At 46.4% G+C, this 23,670-nt stretch overlaps 1 protein-coding gene across 1 annotated transcript in view; it reads right to left on the bottom strand.

Moving 5' to 3' along the window:
• SLC25A24 (solute carrier family 25 member 24) overlaps positions 1–23,670 on the bottom strand; it is a 228,819-nt gene that overhangs the window by 149,147 nt on the left and 56,002 nt on the right. The window contains exon 2 of the mRNA XM_078668441.1: positions 22,215–22,341. Within this exon, the coding sequence (XP_078524567.1) occupies positions 22,215–22,341 (127 nt within the window). The remainder of the gene's footprint in view (positions 1–22,214; positions 22,342–23,670) is intronic.

The following is a 23,670-nucleotide window of genomic DNA, read 5'->3' as shown; positions in this document are numbered from 1 at the left end:
TCACATAAGGTTATCCAACGTGCTTAGTTCTCAAAAATAACTTCTTCAGCGCTAGAATATCAAGAACTTGTATTGCCTCAATAAAAGAAGGACTAACATGATAAGCCTGAATCTGTAATTTCTTTTAAATCTTCCTTTTTCGGATTTTCCAAGCTGGAATCATTCTCTACATCTTCAATTTCTGTATGAGATGTAGCAAGAAATGGTATCAACTTGATTAGTGGGATGGCCTTACTACTTCTTTTGTAAATGGAAGTCGAAGATTTGAATCCCTTTCTTTTTCCATGAGCGTTCTATTTGGTACTTCACACTGCCTATTTTCTTAAGTGTTTAAGAAGAAACGTGCCACTGTGTCAATAACTTGTTTCTCCTTAGAGAGAAGTAATAACACCCAGTCTCCGGGCTGGAACTCTAAACTTTTTGATGATAACCTTTTTTGTCTATTTTGAGCACTGTAACAATTTTCTTTTACTAATTCCCTCAGCTTCCTGAGGCGACTTCTGAGCTGGCTAATGTATTCTAAAAGATGTGTTCCTGAGGCTGGTCGATATTCCCAAACTTCCTTGGTCAGGACAAGAAGGGTGCAGTGTTTGAAACCAACAGAATTTCAAAGGAAGACAATACTGTAATGTGCTGCTTATGATGAAAAACAGCAAGAGGAAAATGTTGGCTCAGTTTTTACCAGTGCAATTATAGCACTCGCTGTTCTGGCAAAACCCCTTAACCATACCTGAAGTAACCTGTGTAGTAGTTATCTGCTTGAAAAGGATGGCATCTGTGTATCGGGTAGCCTAGGCTACAAACGACTAGAATATACCTATGTACTTTATTGGAGAGAAGCAAGGGCCCCAATCACAATCATGCAAACCCTTTAAAAGGGTACATTAATAAAAAAGCATTTGATATAGAGGGACCTATTGACAGGATTTTTAGCAAATTGAGCATTCCTTGGAATGTTGCTTAATGTGTGCATAACTGCCAGGCCAATGAAACCAACTAAGAATATTGTGGTTAATGTTAGCTCACCCAAAACGACCTGCCAACAGTTCAGTATGTGGCCAAAACTATTTTTTTTCCTGGAAAGGAAATGTTGAGGGACTACTAACTGTAAAGACTGGTCTTTATCTCCTTTCCTATGAAAGATATCCCTTCATTTTAATAAAATAGGGTCCTATATCTAATGTTTTGCCTTTAGCTTTGGCCCATTGCTTCCTACAATTGTGGATTATTTCCTTTGGGCAGCCTAAAAATCTCAGTTCTCCCCCTCGCAGATGGACTCGTCTATAAAGACAGAAGGAGTAGGTGGTCGTTCTGTTGCAAATGTAAGTTCTCTCCTAGAGTTGTGATTTTTTTCTGCTGGATCACATTACAATCTCGGGGAGCACCAGAAAGCAATTTGTTAGCTTCCCATTAACTATCCTTCAACAGGGTCCTGAACTAGGATTAGCTGATCCCAAGAAAGCGTTTTATGTAATGGATGAAAACAAATGGTGTTTCTAGCTTAATCGGATCTAAGGTTACTAGAAACGTGGTGAAATATGTTAGCCCCCGTGGAAGACCCTTAACTGGTCATTTTTCAGTTACTTAATTCTTTTTGTGGTAGTTAAATTGGTTCAGAGGTGAAATCTTTGTCCAGACAGGATTAGCAAGTGGAAAAATTACAAAATTATGAAGTGATACAATCACAAGATGTGCCACATTATGCCATATAATTTGCCTTTTCTTGTCGCACAATTCAGCCAATCCTGCCACATAATTTGGTGCATCCCTACAGCATAATTACAGTGGCACTGGCAGTAAGCGGCTTTATTTAGGACTCTAGTGTCCAAGCGGTTTTGCACCCTATTTCTGAGACAAAGCAGCACAACATAGCCCCACTTGCCACATTAAAAAATTGGGGTCAATCACCCAGACAAGGAATAGGTTTCAAGGGAGGGCAAATTTGAGCTGACTCAGGTTTTTTTTCCCTGGTGGTAAAGGAAATGGGGGTTTATTTTGGTATGCATTTCATACATGTCTTTTGTGATCTTGGGCTCTGTAGAAGGCACAAGCAGTTTTTATAGCCGACACCCGATTCTATTCACCATCTGCTCTGACACACTTTCAACTTTTAGGACTAAGAGCATTTAGAAATTGTGAATAGATTTTTTTCCAAAGGTGCTCTGTCGTGGATGTCTTTGGCTTGAGCCATTCGTACCCTAAATCTTTGATGGTGTATAATAATGCCCTTGGTATCTCCCAACTATTCTTTCAGTTTCCTAAATCTAAGCTTCTAATTCTCAGAGTTAATTCCTATTCTCTTTCTTAGATGGCTTTCCTTATTTCGCTATCTGGAGTAGTACTGCTGTGACTAGTGCCTTGATAGCTGCTTAAAGCTCTCCGGTTAAGAGGGATGCTTGATACTGACCCAACCTCTAACTGGGCAATCCTTAATAAAATTGGTAAAAAGTCCAGATCATTGCTGGAAACATATTTGTGCAAAATACAACGGACAGTATATTTGGGTTCCCTCTCTGCTGAGTGAAAAGTTGGACCAGTTTCCCCAGAGTAGTGTTCTGACTGAGAGATGCCTTAGTAATCGCTTGGGAATGCACCTGTCAGATAAGTTGAAGGGAGTCTCCTTCTTGCTGAGAAGTCCTAATGCACCGTTTCAAAGCCCACTCTAGACATTTCTACCCCTCAGCAAGCTGCTGTATTAATGGATCATTTTCTGGTTGGCTTGCTCAATTGTACTTCTCACACCAATTTTTATCCGAGAGAGAAAGGTGCATGAGAGGTTCAATTTGAAAAAATGTACATAAAGTTGAATATTAGTGTCTTTACTTGCAAAAAGGGTCCATTTATCAAAGAAATCATCAGGTAACTATGCACTCAAGCAATGCCAGTAGACTGTTGGTGTCTATCGATTCAGAAACAGGGAGTTCAGGTATGACAGTACTGCACTACTGAAGTTTTAAGTTTGATTAAATTGTTCACTGAATTATTCAGGATTCAAAGTAACTTAATGAGCATGAACAGTAGCACCATTATCTTCAAGAGAAAAGATTTTAGGATCAGGTCTTTCAATTTATCAGTTGAGTGAAGGTCCTCAAATCAGGACTTTTATCAACTCTGCATCTCCTTGCTGGGATAGTACTCGGTGTTCTTATCAAGAATAATCAGTAATAAATAATAATCATTCCATAGTTGCATACCAACAAACTTTGTTGCTTTCGATACTAAAATAGAAACAAGCATTGGTAAGTCATTAGGCCTGGCATTCGCAAGCCTGAAATGTTTAACTAGGTCTTTATTTTTTTTGCAACCTTGCAATATTTATAAAAATGTTTATAGAAACAAAATGTAATTTAAAAAAAGTAAAAATAACCCATTGTATAATAAATCAATATATAAACATTGAATCAAAGCATAGATTGACCCATCACCCCAGGAACTTAAGTTGACTACTTTTCAGGTGGCTGTGCACATCTATCTGCACTAGTAGAATGCTGCATGGGGTGGTGGGCATAGCAAAATGTGAAGAACACTTGAGCGCAGCAATGGATGAAGAGTGCTAATTGAAAGGTAGGGAATAAAAAAAAATATAATGGTAAATTAAATTATTTAAAATAATAAAAAGTATAAATAAGTATACATTTTTTAAAATAATGTATTTAAATAGCAAATATTACTTATATATAAAATGTTAACGTAGTAATTTAATATTTAACATTTATTTTAACTCTATACATCACTTTTATATAAATGCACATTGAATATTTATATTCGAAATTAATTTAATAGAACTGTGGCTTGTTATTTTGTTCCACACTTATAGTAAATTTATCAAATGACATTACATTAATTCCAAACATATTCATTATTTTCAAGTTAAACACATTGTTTTAATGTTCCTTATACTGTACAATAGGGAATCTCATAATTAAAGTTATTGTAATATAGAGCTGTATAGAAGAATTAAAATCAAAGTATTTTAATATTTTAATACATGTTTTAAAATTCAGAACAGTTTATTAAAATATTTTATAATTCAAAAATAAATATGTACTATTTTCATACGTTTATGTATTATTTTTCATGTTGACACAAAGGATCCAGAGGGAGAGGGCCAACCAGAGACGTACTGCTCCCTATAAACGTGAAACTCACAAAGGAATACGTCTTGTATATACATTAGAAAAAAGGGAAAAGACAACAGTTGGAAAGTGGGTTATTAGTAGTGGCAAATATATATCTGCCAAGGGCAATAAGACTACTAACAGTATAGGGCTCAGTACAGGTTTTACCCTTGATACATTGGCTGCGAGCAGGCAGGCTTAACTTCCAAGACAAGTATGTAAATGATTTAAAAAGAACAAATTCAGTAAATAATTAAGACACCACACACAAAATTCCAACACCAATTTATAAAAATATGAAATATTGTTATCTTTAAAATGACACCAAAACAACAAACAATTCAAAGTAGGGAACTGGAGATATGGATTTGTAAAGATTAAGCACAAAGCAACCTATAGCGCCTATTGGGACATCTGGTCACACTAGACCGGGTCAAAGTTTCAGGCTGGCTGCAATGGAGCCCTGCGCGGAACCCCTCGTGGTTGGTCTTGGGTCACAGTTTTTACCTTCTGGAACTTTTCTGGAGCTTTTCTTCCCGGAGCCCCTCGAAGCTTTCAGCCAGTCCAGATTCAGTGGGAATTCACCAGCTTGGGTTTCAGCTTACTCCCAGTCAAACTCTGAGAGTAGGACCTCCGGAGCTTTTCATCGGGACTAACCTGGACAGCCGACTCACAGTTTAGAGTCGCCGCCTCGGCTGGCCACGTCCACTCAGTCCACTTACAGAGCTTTTTTCCAGAGTAGCCCTAAACATCTCCTAACTTCTGGACATTCTTCCTGAAGTTCCCCAAAGGTTCTAAAGTGTCCAAAAATTACTTCAAGGGTCTGGAAGCTCCAAGATGGTCCTTGAAAGTTTGAGACTTCAGTTCCCACAATCCATTTCGACGAAACCCTTACAAATCCACTGGTAATACACCAGGTGGAGGATTCTTGGTGGTGATGTTCCAGGAGAGCTCTGTTAACATGTAGCTTACAGGGAACCCATTCTTTAGTCATTTTGAAGCAAGTTAGGTCCCCAGGGCTGTAGTTCAGGTTGTGCAGCAGGCACAATCTTCAGAGTGCAGGGCCTGGTTGGTGCCAATCCAACTCCTCAGCATTGACCCTTTGGGGCCAATTTCAGCCCCAGAACCCCTTTTCCTGGCCATGTCTGCGGGGCACCCAGTCTCCAATGGGTCCGCGGGGTGGAGCCTAAATGCCCCGCAGCCCCTACCAGCTCTCCGCATCCTGTGGGAGCCAGCATTGCTTTCAGATATAGGGAGCTGCTAAACATGCAGCTTTGTGTGTCTGAAAGCAAATCTGCTCCTCTTCCAGCAAGCAAGAGCATTTTGGCATCTCACTTGCTGGAAGCAGAGCATTCGCTGTGACTTGACGGGAGTGGTAAAGATCCAGCCAAGCCACAGCAAACAGCTATGTCCGGAGGTGGGCACCCCGGGATATAGCAGAAGTCGGTTCAAGGGAGTGGCGATTCCCAGGGCCATCTATAGTTCAAGGCGGAGGCTGTGCGCCCCCCCTCTTTTCGAGTTTGTAGGGCCTATCCTAAGAAGTGGTGGTCCCCCCATGGCCAATAACGGCCCGTTGAGGGTTAGGTGGGAGGACCCCCTCCCATTTTTGAAAAAGAAGCAGACCTCTAGACTACCTAAGAAGTGTACAATACACAACACTGTTCAATAATACATCCATGAAAAGGATGACTTGTACATAAAAGAAACCTTTTGCACTGGTAGGGATATCTAGGCTCGCTTCAAATCAGGGTTGTCCAACGTTGGATCACTACCCCTGAACTTTTGCCAAATTTTTAAGGATGTTCACACATGCTACTTTTATGTATGTTATGTTAATATTTATTTATTAAGCGCACGTACGCCCGTAGGCTTCATGGCGCTATCGAGAGGAAACATAACACAAAAATAATACTCTAGAGATAAGCCTGAATGAAAAGCCACGTCTTAAGAGAATGTCTAAAGGTAAGGAGGTCTGGACTCTGCCTTACAGGCAGAGGGAGTGAATTCCAGAAGGTAGCTGCTAGATGGTGAAAGCAGCTGTCACCCAGGCGTTTTTTCTTAAAAGTCGGGACAACCAAAAGAGCTTTATAAGCAGAGCGGATGTTTAGTGAGGGGTTGTACCTAGAGACAATTTTCTTGATAAATTTTGGGCCCGTGTTCTGTAGAGCTTTGAAAATAATGCATCCAGTTGTAAACGCAACCCTTTGCACCACAGGTAGCCAGTGTAGTCTTTCCAGGCCAGGTCTGATAGGTTGCCATTTTGGTTGTTTACAAATAAGCCTGGCCGCTTGGTTTTGAACAAGTTGAAGTCTTTTTAACAGGCCTGCTGGAAGACCCAAGTACAGACTGTTAGAGAAATCCAGTCGGGAAAGAACAAGGGCAATAATAACCTGGATAAGTGCAGATTGCATTAGAAAGTGGGCTATTTTTTTTATTTTCCTAAGTTGAAAGAAACTAGCAGAAACTACTGTTCCAACTTGTTCTTTCAGTGAGAGATCTGCACTGACCGTGACCCTCAAACTTTTAACCGAGAGGGATTTGGTGGGTGGGTCCCCCATACTAGGTGGCCAGAAGTATGGGCCCCAACTTAATTCGCTTTTCCCAGGCAAGATCAATTCAGTCTTGCCTGGGTTAAGTTTAAGATGGTTGAGGTTCATCCACCTCTGTATGTGTGTCATGGTGTTCTGGAATTCTATCACAGAATCTGCAGTATTAAGGGGGAAGACAAGTTGGAGATCATCCGCATAGTTATAAATGGTGACTTTAGAGTTCCTTAAGGAATATAATAGTGGGCGAAGATAAAGGTTAAATAATAAAGGTGATAATGAAGATCCTTGAGGGACCCCACATGTAGTAGGAATTCTGGGAGCTGTGAAGGTGCCAAGTCTCACTGATTGCGTGCGTCCTGTGATAAAGGAAGTGATCCAGCTTAAGGCGGGGCCCCTGAGGCCAGCCTGTTCGACACGGTTGATAAGAATGGTATAATCAACCGTGTCGAACACGGCCGACAAATCAAGGAGCACAAGGGCCTGATGTATGCCTCTATCAGCATTGGATCTTAAGGTATTTTGGACAGCAAGGATCACGGTTTCCGTCGAATGACAGGGACGGAAGCCAGCTTGGTTTGGTTCCAGGTATTCCGATTTTTCAATAAACTTGGACAGGCAAGTGGAGACATGGGCTTCCAGAATTTTGGATACATAAGGTAAAAGGGAAATTGGCCTATAATTGATCGGATCGTGTGGGTCTGCTCCTGGCTTTTTAATCAAAGGAATAAGCAAGGCATTCTTAAAGCTGCTGGGCACCTTGCCCTGTAAAAGTGATTCATTTAGCAGCGAGAGAACGCCCTGTGGGATGGCTAAACCCACCTCTCTGAAAATATGTGGGGGACAGATGTCGTCAGGTGAACCAGACTTGACGCGTACAAGAAGGTCAAACAAGGTTTTTATGTCGATGGGAGGAAGGGTATCTAATATAACAGGATTGTGGTAGGTGTCATCCAGAGGGACAGGGGCAGGGAGGTTAAGTATACTCTGTTTTATGGTGGTAATTTTATCTATGAAGAATGCATTTAGGGAGTCACAGAGCTCTTGTGTAGGAGTAACAGAGGGAGTTGTTCTGTCACTATTGCAACGATCATTCACTATCTTGAACACATCTTTTGATTTGTTCTGTGAATTTAGGATTTTCTCTCAGAAATAGTCAGTTTTCTGTTTTAGAATAGACTTTTGATAATTCTTCCGAGCCAAGCAATAAGTTGCTTTGTCGTGTGGTAGATACCTAGTTCTCCACTTCCTTTCTTTTTGACGAACTTCAAGTTTTAGGAGCTTCAGTTGTGGAGTAAACCATTTATGTGCGTCGTTAGGGCGTGAGCGGGGGAAATTCACACAAGGTGCATGAGTGAGGAAAGTCAGGAAAATGGTCAGGCGATTTAGTCGATGTTTCTTAAGTAATTTTGCCCGGCATTGAACGCCTCTAATACCATACGAAGTTTATCAAATAAAGAGGCAGGCGCTGGAGACAGGAAGACAGGAAACAAGTTTTATTCCGACGGAGCAGAACACATCAGATCGGACAACAGGGTATCGTCTCGAGGTGCTCTCTTTAGCCTCTCTGAGGCCTGGCCTTTTATACACTGGTTTACGACATGTGACCATTCTTTATTACAATAAAGACATTGTGAAGTAATGAAAAATGACATCCCCGGTATCCCCCCAGTTCCGGCTCATTCCAACACGTGGCTACAGTAGAGGTCCTCACCCCCCATACAATAGGAGGGGGCTATCACGCAGCTGAGTGTTCCGCCGATTCCTTTGGAATGTGCGCGCCTGATCGGGTCTCAGGGGGTGGGGAGGTCATGAACAATAGTAGCTCCTTTGGAGAGGGGCGAGTGCATACAGTAGTGGGCAATAAACTGTATCCTCAGGCCAAGGGATGACCAGCGGTCCGTGCAGACAATCGGGCTCAGAGGAAGGGGTCATCAAAGGAGGGGTATTCATGGAAGGAAAGGAGGTGTTGGTCAGGCGCGGGGTGTGATTCCCAGAGGCAGAGTCATGCGGAAGAGGAGGGTTCATGACTTGTGCATGTGAGCGCGGGGGCAGCCAGGGTGCATGGGGTATGCTTGCAGGGTCAGGGAAGTGCGCTGATGATCGATCGTGAACAGGGAGACCACGGTACCTAAAATGGCTGTCGTGTATGTTCATACATGAGTCTGGGGAATGGGCAAGATGGCGCAGATGATGTTCAGTTCACGAACTAAAATTCCACAGTCCTCCCTTTTAACATGTCTCGCCAGCTTGTCAATTCGGATCTATCCCCATAAGACCACGTATTTCGATCTCATAGAGGGGACTCATGTGCTCAGTTCTAAAGTCCAAAGTCTTAGGGCACATACAGTTAGAAATGAGTGAACACAAAGGTGGCAAACATTGAATACCTATGCAACACCCACACAGTATCACGACTGGTATCAGTATAAATGTAAACAACCTCCATCCCCAGTCCTTCAAAGTGTCCCAAAACCAACTTCCAAGCGACCATCCTTCTTGCTCCTGGTGAACCTCTGAGGATAGTCTGTGGAGGTGTTCGATTGCTTTGTAGACCGAAGGCGAGTTATCTGGCACGTAGGTGCAACAGCTGGAGCCGATGATGCGGCATGCTCCTCCACGGTCGGCCAGAACCACATCTAGGACAAGGCGGAGCCACTAGGCGGACTGCCTGAAGCTCAGCCGTGTTGTTAGCGAGGATGCCAGCCGTGATGTTAATGGTTGTTTCCACTGCCTGAGTCAGGTGTCGGATAGCGCGGCTATTTGCCAATGGGCCCCACAGAGGAACAAGTCCCTTCACCGCATCCAGGAACTGTGCTCCGGTGGAGTCGGCTTGTCCAATGTCTCCGGCACGCTTTTGCCGGTGATGGTAGGCTGGGGCCACATACATGGGGGGAAGAATGAAGGCGATGTAGCACGTACCCCTCCAACCTTTCGGGAGCCAAGTGTAAGCTTTGATGCTACAAACAAAGTACATATTCGGAGAAGCAACGAAGGAGGGGGGATCAACTGAGACCAATGTTCTGGTGATACGGCAGGAACTGTGACCCACCAGCTGTGTTCCCTGGCCTTCGAGGCACACGAGACCTGTGACATTGATAACAGACAGGGCCACAGTCAGAGTGGCAGCCGTTCGCTTCCGCAGGTGGGAGAAGGTGGGTCTAGCTGGATTGTGGAGTACTTGCATCTCGACTCGTTCTTTGGCAGGGATGTTCATATGAAAGGCGGAACCTGAGGTCACAGGACAAAAGGGGGCAGACGTCCTTCCTGTTTTGTTCAGCCAGAACCCATAGTAGAAGTGTGACACTGTTTGACCAGAAGCGGCGTTGACCTTGTGGCTTTCCTGCAAGAGGATCAACCAGGCGAGGCAGGAGCCATGAACTGAGAAAGGAGAAGGGATGAAGGGGATGGAGTGTCCAGTGGCATGCGGGAGCAACCCGCAGATCCAGCAGTTCGTGGCATTTGCAGCAAGGTTGTGTTGGTGCAATAGTTGCACGAAGGAATTGTTCCAGAACTCCTTACGCCTTTCTCGGAGCTGAGGCGAAAGGGAGATCAGGTGATGCTCTTTCATGGTGGTTGGCTGTGCAGTGGTCAGCAATATCTGATGAGCGGGTGTGCTGTCCTCCAAGATCCAGAAGGAAGTCATGAGGAGGTGGCAAAGGAGGAAGAGAATGAAGAAGGCGATTGTCTTTGATTCGTGCAAATTGTCAGTCTTTGGGTTCCTGTAGTGGGTATTTCCTGTTGCTTTCATCATCTTCTTATCTGGCGCTTCCATCATCTTATCTGGCGCTTCCATCATCTTCAAGGTGCTCGGTAGTGGGCAGAACCACAGACTTTGTTTAGCTTCTCTCCGGGTAACCCTTGGTTGTTTTAGGTCACCGTTCTGAGATTTTAACTTAGTCCGTGGTCTACTTAGCCGAAGCTCCCTCCTTTCGACGCAGGAAATACCCTTCCCGGGATGGCACAGTGGGATCAGAGAATTTTGCAAGTTCAAGTGCCTCGGTATCAGGATAGCAGTTCAACGATGGTCGGTCTTTGTTCAGGAGCTCTTCTTGGGTGTCGACGTTTTCTGTCGTGGCCAGGGTCGAGGAGACCTTCTTGCAGTGGTGGGCGTGCAGCCAGTGCCTTTTTCCCTCCACTCGAATAGCCGTCCGAGTGGTGATCAGTACTTGCCAGGGGCCCGTCCACCGGGGTTCCAGACTCTTTGCCCGTTGAAAATTCCGGACTAAAACATAATCTCCCGGTTGGATATCGTGACCGGGACCCCTGGAAGCATCGGGGATGGCCTGCTGCACCTGTTGATGAATGACAGACAACGTTTTAGTTAATTTGCACAAATAATCTGACAGCAGGATGTCGGGGACGTCGTGAATGGAGGTCAGTTTGGGGGCAGTCCAGAGGTTCATTGGTCGCCCAAACACAACCTCGTAGGGGGTCAAGTGGTGCTTAGTGGGAGTGGAGCGCATCGATAGCAATGCCAGTGGGAGGGCATCTGGCCACTTAAGCCCTGTGGTGGCCACTATTTTTGACAGTTTCAGTTTCAGTGTAGCATTATGTCGCTCAACTAGGCCAGCGGATTGGGGGTGGAAGACCGCATGGAACCTCTGTTTTACTCCCAGCCCCTTCAAGATTAGTTGGATAACTTCAGCTATGAAGTGGGGGCCATTGTCGCTCCATAAAATTCGACAAAGGCCGTAGCGAGGAAAAAACTCTTTCAGTAGTACTTTGGCAGTAGTCATGGCAGTGTTATCACGGGTTGGATAGGCTTCCACCCATTTGCTGAAGGCGCATACAATGACTAATACGTACTTCAAGCCTTGGCATCTCTCCAACTGGATGTAATCCATCTGGAGGACCTCAAAGGGGTGGTCGGGGATCCCAAACCCTCCCCGGGGTACTACAGTTCCTTTCCCGGGGTTGTGTTGTAGGCAGATAAGGCACTGCTGGACCAGGCGTTTGGCTGAGTCGGGGATTTTGTTGTTGTGCCAGACTTTGGAAATGAGTTCAATCATGGGGGCAGAACCTATGTGTGCAGTGGAGTGTGCCATAGTCAGTATGGGAATCAAGTACGAGTCAGGCAGCAACCATTTGTTTGTGTCTTTTGTCCGCCAGCAGCCTTCATCATCCTTTAGACCCACCCGTGCCCACTCAGTCAGTTCGTGAGGTGTGCTGCCCGACTGGATGTCTCTAATCGTTTCCCTGGCGTCAGTCCATTTTTCTGCTTGTGATCTGGTCACATATACGCGTGTTGTTGTCCTATTCTCAGCTGTGGTTCGGGCAGTGATGTCGGCCAGTGCGTTTCCCTGTCCAACTAAGTCCGTCACCTTCTTGTGTGCCTGGCATTTGATCACTGCTAATCGTTTGGGGAGGAGAACTGCCTCAATCAGAGCGGAGACTAGATCTCCGTGAAGGATGGGCGTGCCGTGGGACGTCAGGAATCCCCTTTCCCTCCACAAGAGCCCAAAATGATGAACCACCCCGAAGGCATACTGGCTGTCCGTGTAAATGTTTGTCGTGGTTCCTGCTGCTATGATACATGCTCGTGTGAGGGCAATTAGCTCTGCCGCCTGTGCGGATCGTTGCGTGATGCGGGCTGTTTCAACTACTGTTAGGGCTGTCGTCACCGCATAGGCAGCTGAAGTGGTGCCGTCTGGGAGTTTGATACAAGAGCCGTCTACCCATAGCTCTCCATCAGGGTCTGTAAAAGCAATGTCTCGGAGGTCAATTCTACTCCTGGTCTGTTCGTCCGTGAGGGTCACACAGTCGTGTATAGGAGGGACATCGGGGTCATTTTCAGGCAAGGGCAACAGTGTAGCAGGATTCAAAGTTGTGCATCTCTTCAGAGTGATGGGGGGTGCAAGTAGAGTCAATTCGTACCCTGTCAGTCGTGCACTAGTCAGGTGTTGGGTCTTGGTCTGGTTCAAGAGGGTGTCAACTGCGTGGGGTATCAACACCGTGAGAGAGTTTGAAAGTACAATTCCCTCACTCTGACGGATAGAGACAGCAGCGGCGGCTACTGCTCGAAGGCAGGCAGGTAAAGCTCTGGCGACTGGGTCAAGAGTGGCAGAGAAGGGGGGGGGGGAGCCAAGCTCGCGTCCGAGATGGCCGCGCTTTAGCTCGGCTCCGTCTACTTTCCTGTTCGAAACATAAATCCTGCCTTTATCCTGCCCCGGGAAGACAATTTTTGCTGCGCTGTGGATCTGCGGCGATCTCTAGGCACTTACCGTCTGTTCCGGTTATCTCTGGGTGCCGTGGTTCCGGAGCTGTGCCTTCGCTCGCTTCGGGGCCTTTGAAGCGGACTGGCCTGAGTCTCCTCGGCGGCGCCCGGACGGGGCGCTACGCTATGGCCGGCCTTTGATGGTGCAGAGGGTTCGGCCGACGAGGCGGTTGTGCAGATAGGCCGGTTGCGGCTTTCTGGCCTGATCAGACGGTCCCGCGGCCTGAGGTGGAGGCGCTGCCTTTCGTTGACGGGGCTGACCGTAGATGTGGCCTGTCCCCCCCCTTTGTTCTCCGGTCCGGCCATTTTGAGTGCCTCCGCCCGGACTCGGAGAACGGGGCCGGTGGCATTGGGGGGCCTGCGATCCTCCTTCTTCTGGTGGCCCCCCTTCTTGCTCTGGAAGTGCCTCTGCTGATGGTTGGCTGAATTCAGTTTGCCCTGCTGCGGCCCGGGCCGGGGTCGAGGATCGCTGCGACCCCGCCGGGCTTCCAAAATGGCGGCCGACACTGTATATCTCAGCCGGACCGAGATGAGCGGCGGTGGTCCACGATGTGGCACAGAAGCCGGATACTGTAAAGGTGTTCCTACACTTGCCGACGTCCTCGCCGCCCTGCGCTCCTGGGGTGCTCCGGTGGCCGCACCCGCTGTTAACCTGGAGGAGGCTTGTTTCGCTGGGCCGTTTGAGCCCCCCCTGGCGTGTGCAGCTACGTCGCTACTGGGTGCGGCTGGAACTATCCTGGAAATTATGGACCCGGTGGCTGCCGTTTCTGCGGATATGCGGAGTTCCGCTGCCCTCCATCGTGATGTGTCCTCTCCTGGGCTGTGGGTCGGTAGGCCGGGTCCTGTCCGGGCCGGACGCGATGGTTCTTCCTGTGCTTCATCTCCTCGAAAGGCCGACCGTAGATCCTGTGCTAACTCCGTTGGGTCGGCTTTCCTCAGATCATCTTCGGAACTGTGCCTGCATTGTGTACAGTGGTTTCTGACTGTTCCAGATCATCCAAGTGATACACGAAACATCTTCTGCGGATTGAAGTTTGACCTCCCTGTTCTCTGCCTCCTGTTCCTCAAGGTCTGGTTCTTCGTGAGGCGGACTGCCACAGATTTGGAAAAACAAGGACAGGGATGAGACGATCTTGCCTTTGTGGACTGGTGTTTTATAGTGGTTGGATGAGCGGCTGGTAACGGTATGACCTTGTCGGATTTTTGTCGTATTCCTGTAATGTGTCCTTAGAATCTTTGTCTTCCCGTGGGCACTGCTGTTTCGGACGGGAGGGTGGGAGCGTATGATTCTGTTTTATGGCCCTCTCCCGTGTTCTTTCCTCCCTTGTTCCTCCTTTTCCCCTTTTTTGTCTTTATGGTTCAATATTGCTTTAGTTCTTCTATATTTCGGGTTCTGATTAGGGCGACAGGCACGCTGCTGGGGGGTAGGCCATAGCCTTCTGCAGGGGTGCAGGGTGGGCTTGTGGGGTGGGGGGGGGGGGTCTGTCATTTCTTTGGGGTTTTTCTCCCCTCATTTTCTTATTCTTGGTTCTATGGCTCGTGTGTCCTCTTTTTCGGGGCGCGGTCTCAGCATATGTCCCCCTGGGTGGGTTATTTTTGTTGCACTAACCGTTTGGTCTTACTGTGACTTGGGCTCACTACGTAAATTTGCTCCGGTTACTACTGGTTCTGTATACCGATTTGTGGTTCCCGATCTCGTTTGCCATGGGGCGCGTGCTTGAGGTGGCGTTCTTCCTTTCCCCTTTTGTCCCCTTCTTCCTCTTTCCTTCCTCCCCCCTTTCGTGGGTTTTTTTTTTCCCTTATTCTTTGGGTTGTGTGACGGAGGGCTTTATTTGATAGGCTTTTTTCGATTTCGTTTGATATGATATGTTCTTGTTGTGGTGGGTGGGCGCTGCACGGCGGTTGCCAATGTTTTTCTGACGGGACTCCTATTCTGCCTTTATCGATATGTGTTTGTCATTATTGCGTTATCCTGTATCTTCCAATGCGGCTTGTTCGCGGCCCACCCCGGCCCTCCGAGACTTCCTACCTGTTATTATTCTGTCATTCCCATCTCTATATTAGAAAATCAACCTTCACGTATCCTGCCCTTGCTGGTTGCTATATGGCTTTTAGCCCTTATTTCCTGTATGCTTTGTTGTGATATTCTGTATGCGTTTCGGTGCAGTTGACTGTTACTTCTTTGTGGTGGCCGGCCCGCTGGGTTGTAGGCCCGTATTTGTGAGCCTTCTCTGTACAATAAAGGTTTTTAAAAAAAAAATAAAAAAAAGAGTGGCACAGAAGTAGGCACAAGGGCGTTGTTTGGAGCCGATGGGCTGAGTTAGAACAGACAATGCGCATCCCTCCCTTTCGTGAGTGAAGAGAGAAAAGGGCTTGGAGTAATCTGGTGTTCCTAGGACGGGTGCCGAGCAAAGGGCATCCCGCAACTCCTTAAAGGACGCTTGGCATTCGGGGGTCCAAGGGAGTGGGAAAGGAACATCTTTGGCCAACAGGGAAAGTAGGGGCTTTATAGTGAGACTGAAATTTGGTAACCATTGTCGGCAAAAGGAGGTAAGGCCCACCAATGAACGGACTTGCTTCTGTGTTTTTGGGATGGGGGTGTCTAGGATGGTTTGGATTTGGTCGGGCGTAAGTTTCCTCCCTTCTTTGGACAGGAGATGGCCTAGGTATGTCACTTGAGGTTGGCAGAACTGCAGTTTCTTTTTGGAGACTTTGTGGCCATTCTCCGCAAGAAAGTGCAAGAGTTGGATAGTGGCCGTGATTGCAAGTGGAGTGGTGTCGGCCGCCAAAAGGATATCATCGACATATTGGATCAACACCACTCCATCTGGTAGCTGGACGGCGTCCAGCTGTCTTTTGAGGGCCTGGCTGTAAATGCTGGGACTTTCAGTGTAGCCCTGGGGAGCTCTACAAAATCGGTACGAACGTTTTTTTAAGGTGAAGCCGAAGAGATAACGGCTGTCTGGATGGATGGGGATAGAGAAAAATGCATTCTTGAGATCAATAACGGTGAAGGTGGTGGCAGTGGACGGGATGAGGGTCAGAATGGTGGTGATGTCTGAGACTACGGGGTACTGTGGCACCACCACTTTGTTGACTTCTCGCAGGTCGATGATGAAGCGGTATGCTTTCTCATCTCCCTCACCTTGCTTCTTAACAATGGGTAGGATAGGGCTGTTGCAGACATTACTAACCACTTCCTCTACCACTCCTGCATCTACCAGGGACTGAATAATCACTACCAATGCCTTCTCGCCTTCGGGCGATATCCGGTACTGTGGGAGTTTCGGGAGTATTGCGTCTGTTCGAACAGTTATGTGCACAGGGTCGATCATCATTCGTCCTACATCCGAGTCGTTTCTGGCCCATAGGTACAGGGGTAGGGTGTCGAGCAAGGATAGGTCAGCATCAGTTATAGAGTACATATGTCGTGCAGGGCGGGATCTGGACATGCTCGGGTTGTCGTACAGGATGACTCGGACTCCATCTGGGGAACACCTAATAGTAGCTCGGAAATGTTTTAGTAAATCAATACCCATAATGGCGTCAGGGGAGTTGGAGGAGAGCAGAAATGTTGCGTCAGTGGGGTTGTTTCCTAGGTCAAAGGGGATAGGTACAGACAGGGGATTAGTGGAGGGCGTTCCATCGAAACCTATCGATGTAATGTGTGAGCCAGACAAGGGTGCCCTTGGAATCAGTCGCTTTGATAATACACTACGTGTTGCTCCAGTGTCTACCAAGAATGGAGACTTTGTACCCAGGACCTTAGCGGTGACGTAAGGACCTTGCTGGTCAACACAGAGCTCGACTGGATCCCTCCCTTGCCCCTGGCAGTCCTATGCGAAGTCGGGGGTGTTCTCACTGTCAGATAGTTGGTACTGGTTCTGTCGGGGACGGTCAAATGTGTTCGATCTTCCTGGTCTGTCGCTGTTGGGGTCGTTTGTGTATCCCCGTCCCTGTCCTCTAGTCCTGGGGCCATTCATCATGTCCCTCGTTTCTTTATTTTTAATTAGTTCCAGAAGAGCCGGACATTGAGACTTCCAATGCCCGAATCCTCTGCAAAATGCACACTGATTATCTTCTATATCCCTACGTCCAGAGTAGGGAGTGGGTGTGCGGTCCTTTGGGGGTGGATTTCTAGGGGCGATTGATTGATAGCTCCCCCTGTGTAGTTCTTTCCCGACTGTCACCCCTTGTATCTGAGCTATCATCACCCTTTCTTTCAAATCTTTCTTCTTTCTCTCGGTTGCCCTATCATTCTCATTCTTTTGGTGTTCGTAGTACTGAGCCATTTGGAGGATAGCGGCGGGTTTGGAGGCCCCCCAACTACTCTCGCTCGTAACTTTTCGGAAACTTCTCGTGACAGACCCTTTACGTAGTTTTGCACAAATAGGTGTTGTCCGGTTGCGGTGGTCATGTCTTGGCCACTGTAGTCGGAGAACACTGTTTCAAATCGGGAGAAGTATTCTGATACGTCTTCCTGGGGTTTCTGACAGCAAGCCGTGACTATTGACCAATCTACCTTTTTCTCTGGGATCAAGGTTTTTACCTTCTGAACTATTTTGTCCGGAAGTTCCAGTATGTCTTTTATCGGTTTCCTTCCAGGCTCTCGTCGTCTATCTAGCTCACTGAGTTGATTCCAGGTATGTCCGAACAGATCTGTGTGTTCGGCTTTCCGGATTGGCTTCCACACGTCAGCCGGCAGACATAACCCGAAAAACAAATCAATGTCTGCTAGAGTCATTATCGTTGAGCCCAAGGCTGTACCCAATTCGGTGTAAAATGCTGACGGGTTTTTTCTTAAATCAGGCAGGGTTTGCCTAAAGGTTAAAATATCTTGTCGATCCCATGGTTGGTAAACCCAATTGTACACAACCCTTCCTTTTGCATCTGCGTGGTTGATATCGTCGTTTGTTCCCTGACCTCTTGGGGGAACCCAGTAGGGGGCGGCTTCTCTGATAGGCATCATAGTGTTGGTTACTTCTAATGGGGACTCAGCCGTTTCGGGGACTGTGATCTTAACCTCTGGTTTCTGTTCCGTGAGGTGGCGGAAGACCTCAAGCGTTTGCATGAAAAGGTCCGTCACATCGCGTTCAGTCCCATCTCCAACATCGATCTTTCTATAAAGAGTCGTTAACTTAGCAGGACCCTTAGTTTGATACCTATCCTCATATGCGTTCAGGGTGTGGTAGCTAAACCGTAAAATGAAATGCCGTCTATGGCTACCGGCATGTGAATTGTGCATATCCATCGTATATTCTTCGCTCTCTTTCCGTTCTACCAATGTCTTTGCTATCTTGTCAATCCCATCCCGCTCAACCTATTTGGTCTGGCCGTTAGCTGCTTGCTAGTCTCGAGTTCATCCGATGTTGTTACCAATGTGGCTGGTGCGAAGGCCGTAAGAGTCGGGGCACTAGCGCTAGAGTCACCCTCGCCCGCACTCAGAACTGGTAGGTGCTGTGCCAGAGGCTGGCAGGGGGCATAAGGAGGGGGCATGTAGATAATCTGAGGACCTAGCAGTAACTCGTTGTTTGCCCGTTGTTTGGAGGGCATCTCCGGGTAGAGCGTAGAGGGGGTCCTAACAGGGCATTGGCCTGTCGACCCTGATTCTTGCGTTTGTCTAACTTCCTCTCTCCTTCTTATTTCTTCATCTAGTTCCTTCGCTGCCAGGTGGGCTGCCTTTCGTAACTCTTTCCCTATTCTTGCTTCTTCTCTTTTCCTTCGTTGTTCTGCTTCTTTGCGCCACATGCCGATACCATCGAGCATGGTGGGTGTTGCCTTATTTATTCTAACAGCTGCTTCTAGCGCTTTTATTTTATGTTCATCAAAGGAACCTATCAGTGGCCACTGACTTTCGGGGTCCTTTTTTGTATATTTATGCCATAACTTACTATAAGCTATAGCGACTAGTCCTTGTTTAATGAACATGTCCTTATTAGGGGTGCCTTCCAATGGAGCTGGATGGTTCATCTCTAATAAGCGGTCCGGGTTGTTCCAACTACCAATCAGTGGGGAGAAGACAGGCATGACAGATTACAACGGGGGACAAAGGTCCGCACTACCTATCTCTCTCTGTTTGCAAAGACTAGACAGAATATGGCTATTCTACGTTATTTGCAAGCAGAGAACCTCAAAAGAACTATACTCCAAACAATCTATGTTCGGACAATCAATCAATGGGGAGAAAAATAGGTACGACAGATTACAATGGGGGACAAAAGTCCGCGTTACCTACCCTTCACTATCCGCAAAGGGGGGTAGAATATTCCTATTCCTCCCCGTTTGCAGGCAGCGAATATCTCAAAGAGCGACAATGCAAATACTAGTATTTCAATCAATCAAACAATCAATCAATTCGCAATTCGTCGTGTGTCACGACCTTACCCGGACCGCATGGACAGTTTCTTGTCTTCCTCTTCCAGCGCCCGATCGTCCTCTACTCTCTGCTGCTACCGCGGCACTCCTGATGGTTCCCAGTCAGGACCGTAGATCACTCGGGAGAGGTCTGCTTGGAACCAGTGAAGTTCGGATGATCGGCTGTCAGACGAGGGTCTATTGGACAGGAGCTCTCCCGATCGTTGCAGTCGTTCACTCTGTCGTCGGGACCTCTCCCACTGGATCCACGTGTCACTGATGGGCCCCACACTTGGGACGCCAATTGAGGAAAGTCAGGAAAATGGTCAGGCGATTTAGTCGATGTTTCTTAAGTAATTTTGCCCGGCGTTGAACGCCTCTAATACCATACGAAGTTTATCAAATAAAGAGGCAGGCGCTGGAGACAGGAAGACAGGAAGACAGGAAACCAGTTTTATTCCGACGGAGCAGAACACATCAGATCGGACAACAGGGTATCGTCTCGAAGTGCTCTCTTTAGCCTCTCTGAGGCCTGGCCTTTTATACACTGGTTTACGACATGTGACCATTCTTTATTACAATAAAGACATTGTGAAGTAATGAAAAATGACATCCCCGGTATCCCCCCAGTTCCGGCTCATTCCAACACGTGGCTACAGTAGAGGTCCTCACCCCCCATACAATAGGAGGGGGCTATCACGCAGCTGAGTGTTCCGCCGATTCCTTTGGAATGTGTGCGCCTGATCGGGTCTCAGGGGGTGGGGAGGTCATGATCAATAGTAGCTCCTTTGGAGAGGGGCGAGTGCATACAGTAGTGGGCAATAAACTGTATCCTCAGGCCAAGGGATGACCAGCGGTCCGTGCAGACAATCGGGCTCAGAGGAAGGGGTCATCAAAGGAGGGGTATTCATGGAAGGAAAGGAGGTGTTGGTCAGGCGCGGGGTGTGATTCCCAGAGGCAGAGTCATGCGGAAGAGGAGGGTTCATGACTTGTGCATGTGAGCGCGGGGGTAGCCAGGGTGCATGGGGGATGCTTGCAGGGTCAGGGAAGTGCGCTGATGATCGATCGTGAACAGGGAGACCATGGTACCTAAAATGGCTGTCGTGTATGTTCATACATAAGTCTGGGGAATGGGCAAGATGGCACAGATGATGTTCAGTTCACGAACTAAAATTCCACATGAGTGTCAGCTGCCAGTTGGATCCAGTGTGAGAAGGTCTCCTCCATGATGTCAATATCTTTAGTCATTAAGGGCAGGGTAGTGGCCAAGTTGTCCAAAAGCCGGTGTGTTAATACCCTTCCAATTCCTAATTTTTCCACCCGCCCGAAAAGGCTGTTTTGTACTCCCGTCAATAGTGAGTGTAAAATGTATAAGGAAATGATCAGACCAAATACAGGGAACTATGGAAGGAGTGGATAATGATAGATTATAGGACCATATTTGATCTAGGCTATGGCCTTTCTCATGGGTGGGAGAGTGAATGTGTTGGGTTAAATTCAAATTCAAAAATAGGTCCTTAAGTTCTGCTGCCTGAGGGTCTGCCTCAGTGTCATCGAACCAGAAGTTAAGGTCCCCAATTAGAACAATTTTTGAATAATTTGTTACAAGAGAGGCCATTTGTTCGGCCAGTGATGCGGAAAAGGTGGGCATAGATTGAGGGGGACAATAGATCAAGACTAATAATAATGTTCCACTATCAGTGTCAGTCTTAAAAACAATATTCTCTGTGCTGGTCAGGACGAGAGGGGGGAGTATCATAAATGTATAAGTGTTGTGGATAATGGCAGCCACTCCTCCGCCCTTTTTGCCAGCAGATCGGTTGGCAGTTAAAATATAATAATCAGATGGGAGAGATGCCAGAATATCTGGCAGTGAGTCCTGGGTAAGCCAGGTTTCGGTTAAAAGCAAGATGTCAGGTTTCTCAGATGTCAATAATAGAAATATATCTACTTGATGTTTAGCCATGGATCGGGTATTGAAGTAAATGCAGCGGAGTTTGATCTGTGGTTTTAAGAATAACTGATTACAGGTATGTGAGCGTTTGTTAGGGCTGGGATTGGAGACGGAATATTTAATTTTTGAAATGCCGTATAAGGAAGTGAGTCTTAATACATGCGGGGGTAGGGTAGGGCAAAGGTGTTCAGGAGGTCTTAATGTTAGTAGATCATCGATGGAATAGATGTATTTTTGATCATAACGTGTGGCCCCTGGTCCCGGCCGGCCGCGGACGGGCGCAGACAGGCTTACCTTAGGCGCATCTTCGGGGCGCCATCGTCGCTCCCGCTGCACTCCCGAATACACATTGCGTTTTATACCCTGCCTCCCCAGAAGAGCTAGACCGCTAGTTCCGGTCCAGCCCGATCCAAGATGGCGCCTCGCCCTCCACACAAACAGCACAGTCAGCCGCGGTGGAACGGGGCGAGGTACAAATCAATTAAAGCTTTTCCAACAATACTGTGCGCAAAATGGTGAGTGAAACTTTAAAAGAAATTTAAAAAATGGCGAAACAGCGCCGACATCTAAATCATGCCCATATTATAAATAGAACTGTTCACTTAGTCAGTGGTTATCTTGAATATAGCACAGATCCTGTATCTTCAGAAACATTGAAGGCAGCACAGAAAACAAAAGATAGAGTCACCACAATTTACTTTTGTGGTTTGTTTAGGATAAATAAAACATTCACTAATTTACTTTAGCATTAGTGGCAGAGGGGCTAGATAGCTTCTCTTGTATTTTTCTTAAAGTAATAATTTCACAGAAAAACACCAAACATAAAAGACTTCACAGTGAAGTATTACAATGAAAACCATTTAAAAACAAATAAACAATAACGAACACTGACAGAATTACGACCATGCACTATTTTTTGCGCATCCGTAACCAGACAAAAATGACCGTTTAATAAACTGCACCGTAGTATGTACTTTGAAGTGTTTATTTTACACGTGTGACTTATCTGAAATAAAGGAACTCACCATCCTGGTTTTTATCCAAACTATTGAAGGCGATCTTCATTTTCTTCTCGTGTTCCTCAAGGTACTGCATGAATTCGACGAAGTCCAGCTGTCCGTCTTTGTTGACATCACCGGCTGTTACGATTTTCTGCAATGGAATTCAAGAAGGGAAATCAGATATGTGGTAACGCCCATCACAACCTACTCCCATCCTGCCTTAGTACACTCCAACCCCCGACCCCCACCCACTCCCCCCATTTCAAAATGTAGAAGACGTGCGCCATTCATCTAACAGTGAGCGAGGATAAACACAATCTGCTGTTTATTAAGTTGTTTAAATTCCTACAGTACTTCGAAATGTTGCTATTAGCAACGCAGAGAGGGGAAATAATTCGTAAAACTGGAAATAACAGTTGTAGAAATAATATAAAAGTATGGAGAGAAAAAAAAACAATTGAGACACAAAGGAGAAATATATCAGTATGGTCCTACTATTGGGGTTACAATATGAATCATCACTATTCCAAAAATGTAAATCCTACGCTTGCTCAGACATAGTCCCTGCAGGGAGAAATAATCAAATAAAGCTTTCAGATGCAAACCACCTGCAAATCTATGAAACGGCAATAAAGAAATAGTGTGTCTAAAGTCGGGCCATTATTTCCGGAATAAATTAGCTTTAAAACACACATTTGACTTCAAAGAAACCTTTCTTTCATATCCAATGTGCTAGTTACTCGGAACACAAAGGCGACGAGAAATGTTGGTTAATCAGTTCAACACTGGAGCTCGCGGCTTCGAGAGCACAGATCGAACAAAGAAAAGTAACACTGTCACATTTCAACGTTGTGAACGCACCACTCAATTTACTTTCAGACACAGGCAAGACTCATCAGACTCCAATCCTAAACTATTACTCTCATGCATCCAAACTGCTTTTCCAGAACCCAAATAAATGTAATAACCATTTACTCAACAGTAGGCCTTTACACTACAAAAGTGTCAACAATTCGGGTTGGATGACGAGGCTCACTGAGGCGCGTGCCCATTCTTGGAGAGGATAGCACCCTGAGACGGCAAAGCCCGTAATGAATCTATGCCAGTTCAATGCGGAGGAACAGATGCAAGTAGTACCAACGTAAAATTACACATCTGAAATGTGCATCCTGTATTACACTTATTTTACTGACGTAAAATTACACATCTAAAATGTGCATCCTGTATTACACTTATTTTACTGACGTAAAATTACACATCTAAAATGTGCATCTTGTATTACACTTAAGGGGAATCGCATGTGAAAGGTAGGATGGTGGTACAATTAGACTGTCTGCAATAAAAACAGTTACGAAAAGGCCAAGAGAAAGCAACAAATCTGTGAAGCAACGAAGCGTTGTACATTACATGAGGGTACGGTAAGGGGATCGTTTATATCACTTCATGATTTCACAAATACATTTTACACACATTTAGCCAC

This window comes from Lissotriton helveticus, chromosome 1_2, assembly GCF_964261635.1.
Source record: "Lissotriton helveticus chromosome 1_2, aLisHel1.1, whole genome shotgun sequence".
Taxonomy (NCBI): domain Eukaryota; kingdom Metazoa; phylum Chordata; class Amphibia; order Caudata; family Salamandridae; genus Lissotriton; species Lissotriton helveticus.
The sequence above is the reverse complement of the archived record's forward strand: the minus strand, read 5'-3'. Positions and strand labels throughout refer to the sequence as shown.